At 40.5% G+C, this 4,655-nt stretch overlaps 1 protein-coding gene across 1 annotated transcript; it reads left to right on the top strand.

The window, feature by feature from the left end:
* The first annotated feature begins 205 nt into the window (after positions 1–205).
* TMEM261 (transmembrane protein 261) lies at positions 206–3,470 on the top strand. Its single transcript, XM_011969897.1, has 2 exons — positions 206–547; positions 1,373–3,470. Exons 1-2 carry the CDS (start codon positions 271–273, stop codon positions 1,432–1,434), a joined length of 339 nt encoding a protein of 112 aa, XP_011825287.1. The 5' UTR covers positions 206–270; the 3' UTR covers positions 1,435–3,470.
* Positions 3,471–4,655: the final 1,185 nt, after the last annotated feature.

The following is a 4,655-nucleotide window of genomic DNA, read 5'->3' as shown; positions in this document are numbered from 1 at the left end:
GGTGGGGAGACGGCGGGGAGGAGGGTTGGAACTGGCCTCCAGCGCATCCCAGGTTGTTGCTGCCAGAGAAATCCAGCAATAAAGGGCAGCATTCTTTCACCTTTTCCCCCTCTGAGGCGGAGGGGAACTTCATTTCCCAGCAGCCCTCAGGCTTCCTCCTCGCACGGCGCAAGCGTCCCGGCGTTCTGCTTTCCGGCGCTCTGCTTTCCGGTGCATCGTTTACGTCGGTTTGAACCAAAGACTCCCAAGGTTGAGGCCGAGTTCCAGAACATGGGGTCTCAGGTGTCCAAGCCTTTGGAGTTCTCCAAGATCGCTGGGTCTCCGGATACCGCCGCCGCGCCCGCCAAGCCTGCGCCCCCAGCTACACCCGGAGCGCCGACCTCCCCAGCAGAACACAACTGGTTGAAGACTTGCTGGAGCTGTCGAGTGCTTTCTGGGTTGGGGCTGATGGGGGCGGGCGGGTACGTCTACTGGGAGGCACGGAAACCCATGAAGATGGGATATCCCCCGGGTCCATGGACAGTTACGAAGATGGTCATCGGCATCAGTGAGCATCAGGGCACAGCACTTGGGCGGGTTGGGTATCTGTGGGGTAGAGGAAGGAAAGGGAGCAGCCACGTGGGCGGGGAGGCGGGGTGCTGGCGCTGGTCAGGTGGTGGGGGCACCTCAAACAAGGTGAGAGAAGAAGTTGTTGGAACGCCTTTCTTTCTTTTTTTTTTTTTAATTTTAAATCAGTATTTCTTGAGAACGCTTATTAGGCTCAGTCCTTTTAATTCTCAGAATAGCTGTTAGAAGTAGGTATGATTATAGTATTCTCATTTTACTATGGAGCAAACCAAGGCAACGAGGAGTATTGTGTTCATGGTCGGGAAATGACAGTCACTTGATCCCAGGTATATCAGATCTCAAAGCCGATACTTTTTCTCCAGGTCCTGGAGAAAGCCTGAGCGAGGGCACTTGACCTTAATTTAAGAAATTTGCCTTGAATCCCAGATCTTTAGACGTGGGTTCTAAGCTCACCTACTTGGTACACCTGGGTAATGTCGCCCACAACACCTTTCTGTGATCGTCAAGATGTCATCAGTAAAACGTCATGATCTTTTTAGCTTTCAAACCGATTGTCAGTGAATAGAATTTGAGGTTTCTAACTGTGTTACCTTCTTGATTCTGTGTAGGTAAATTCTCCTACAAGATGTTCTTTTTTTTCCTGATTTTTTTTTTTCTTTTTCTGTGCTTCACTTGCCTATAAGAAAGATACAATGGTAATATTTCCTCCAGAAGTGTTGTGAGGGTTAAATAAGATGGTGTGTATGTGAAACACTTGGTAAATTAAAATGCAGCATAAAGGTATGGTATTGTTGTTTTTTTCTAGGCATTGCCAGCTGGGGTGTCGTTGTCATGGCACACCCCAAAGGGAGGGCCTACCACCAGTGAATCTGTCTTCTGTCCCTGTCCCCATGACACACAGAGCAGGCATGGAGTTTAATGGATGTTCTGGACAGACACTTGTCCATGGACAGACATCACTACTGTGGATACTACAAGACTGAAAAGACAATCATATGTTGTCATTCTCTGGCTATAGAGTGTTAGTGACCTTCACAGGTTTCACAGGAACCAATAAATCCTCAAAGAAGTAAACAGGTTCTTTGTCTTATCTGGGGAAGGAAAGTATAATTTATATTTAAATATAATTGTTTAAGCATTATATATATAATAGTATGTCTTATATAATTGCATATCATATATAATAAAGATAAATATGTTTAGTTACATAGTTAATATAATTTTTAAAACTTTTGAATAGAGCAAATGATAAACCCATGGGAAAATTAGCTATTTTACTTCACTATTTTAAAGAGTTCTTTTTCTTTCTTTCATAATTGGATCAACAACTGTTATCACCCTAACCATGGGTAGGCATCATGCAAGATACAGAAGTACGTGAAACTTTCTGTGTATGAACTGCTCATACTTTGCAAGGCATTTTCAAATCCATCACCTTATGAGAGCTTCACAGCCAGTCTGAGGTAGTTACTTCATTGGAGGTAAACCTTAAAACACAAGAAAGAGCCCACATGATTTGCCTAGGATCATTCAGTAAGTTGGTGATGGAGCTAGAACTTGGTCTTGTCAGTTTTTTGTTCTAGTCTTCCCTTTCATGGAGGCAAGAATAACCATTATGAAACAGATAATCATAAAAATCAGCATACAATAAAAGACTTAAATGTCACAAGAAAAATTCAAAACCTTTAGCTAAAAAAAAAAGAAAAAATTTGATTCCTTTTCCACAAGCACTAGATATGTTTCTGCAATGGTTTTGAGATAAGTACTCAAAATTACATAGTTCATTTCTAAGAAAAGACCATGTTTCCTACCTATTGGGTTTTTCTACCCTGAGATACTATGGCTTCTTTGTAAAGGTATATGAAGTGTTTTTCAAAGCGGAAAGATACTGTTAAATTCAGCTGCTAATCATAGTCTATGTGTTTGGAATGACATGTTGAGCAAGTAGTACCTTTAAGGCTGTTGCTTTTTGCAGTATTACATGGAAGTGCCTAAGTCTGTTTAGCCTCACAAATGACTTTAGAATCTTGTGTTTTCTACATCAGAGTTCATGGTGGGGATGGTGCTATATATATATCTATGCAATTTAGAAGGAAAACATTTCAAACCTAAAGTAGGCAACGAGATATTATTTATATGAAATCCACAATTCAGTTATGCAGTGTTCATGAATATAGAAGTTTTAAGTTGGAAGGGACCATAGATGACCCAAAGCAGATCACCTATGGTCATTCATATACCTAAAATACCTACAAAGAGAAGTTGTTCCCTGGTTTAAAAGGCAGTCTGTTCTATTGATGGACTGCTTTAGTCTGAACATTTTCTTAGGTTAAGCCAAAAACACATAAACCTAACTTGGTCTTGGCTTGATCTACTGGGTAAACAGTAACTCTTAAACATATATACAGTTGACCCTTGAACAACACAGGAGTTAAGAGCGCTGAACATTTGCTTAGTGGAAAATCTGCATATAACTTGACTCCCCAAAAACTTAGTTAGTAGTTAGTCTACCATTGACTGGAAGCCTTACCGATACCATAAAGCAGTTGATTAACACATATTTGTTGTGCTGTATGTATTATATACTCTATTCTTATAAGAAGGTAAGCTAGAGAAAAGAAAACGTTATTAAGGAAGTAATATATTCAGTATTCATTAAGTAGAAGTGAATCATCCTAAAGGTCTTCATCCTCATCTTCACGCTGAGTTGTCTGAGGAGGAGGAGCTGTTCTTTCTGTCTCAGTGGTAGAGGTGGAAGAAAATCCACAGATAAGTGGACCTGCACAGTTCAAACCTGTGTTATTTGGGTCAACTGTGTTGTAATAGCATTTTAATCTTTTTTTCAGACTTTTACAAGTATGAATCTGAGCTTTTTCTGAATAAACCTGCCTGCTCACCATTAATAATGCCAAAGTGTCTATGTTTGGTTCTTTCCAACTTGGAACAATTTAACTAAGTATGGGCAAAATATTGTTCTACCATGTCTATAATGTGGGAAGAAGCAAAAGGAAAATCTGCATTTGTAGTTAAAAGTTTTTTTTTTTTTTTCTTTTGAAGTCTACTTCAAAATTTGATTTCTGCCAGTGCCAACCCAGACATCCTAGTTTGTTTTAGGGATGAGTCTGATGTTCTCAGACAGGTATCAGAGACCGAGACATCGCCTTAATCCTTCAATACAGAGAGTTCACTTAGTGTCCCCAGTATCTTTCCTTTTGTTGAAGATGAGGTGGAGTAAGCAGGATAAATGGGCTCAAGAATCAAGAATCAATGGATTATAACTCAGTCATGTAAGAACACCAGCTTAACTATGATTTATAGAGTTTAGAATCCCTTTACAGCATGGAAAAGAGAGTTTATAAAGTCTCATCATTACCTATAGTAAAGAAGGAGACAAGAGAAAAAGTCCAAAAAGTAATTTAAAATGCACTTACACATTTTTTAGGATCCAGAGACCAAAATGTGAACATACATGTGAACACTGGCTTTTATCAGTGTCCCGAGATATCATTAGGTCAACCTGTATATAGTGAGTATAAACTTTGGTATCTCGAGATATTCAAGACATCATCACACCATCATTTGTTCCTATTGTGTATTGCATTGACTAGTCTGGAATAGTGTGATCAGCGAGCAAAATGAACATATTAAAGGACCCATGTATAGATTGACCCTCAAGAATCTGGGTAAGATAGAGGAAAGGGATGGGAGATCTCTTTTTTTTTTTTTTTCCCTAGGCCAGTTGCGGGGACAGCTGTTGTTGGCAGCCCTGGAGTGTCCCAAATGCAGAGCAGTTTCTGAAGTTTCTGGAGTTTTACCTGGCTGAGACCAGTGCAGAGACAGCTGTTTCTGGTGGCCCTGGAAGTTAAGCATCTCAACCATGATTTGTACTTCAGCTCCACCCACAGCTTAGCATTTGCTCCTTGCTCCTTTTGATTAATGGTTTCTCAGCCTGGCTGTGTCTAAGCTAGGAGGCTCCTGAAAGAAACCAGTTGATTTGACAACCTAAAATACATGCTCTTTAATTAAATATGTTCGGGGCAAATATATGTTCACATACCCCCTCAAACCAGGCTTGGCCTCAACTGATT

This window comes from Mandrillus leucophaeus, unplaced genomic scaffold (assembly GCF_000951045.1).
Source record: "Mandrillus leucophaeus isolate KB7577 unplaced genomic scaffold, Mleu.le_1.0 Scaffold92, whole genome shotgun sequence".
NCBI lineage: Eukaryota > Metazoa > Chordata > Mammalia > Primates > Cercopithecidae > Mandrillus > Mandrillus leucophaeus.
This window is presented reverse-complemented; position numbering and strand designations above follow the sequence as displayed.

What these genes read in the sequence shown, in the direction of transcription:
- TMEM261 (XM_011969897.1), top strand. Translation starts at nt 271, where the DNA reads ATGGGGTCTCAGGTGTCCAAGCCTTTGGAGTTCTCCAAGATCGCTGGG. An exon ending in GAAGATGGTCATCGGCATCA is followed by an intron (nt 548 to 1,372) that starts GTGAGCATCAGG and finishes GTTTTTTTCTAG; the next exon opens with GCATTGCCAGCTGGGGTGTC.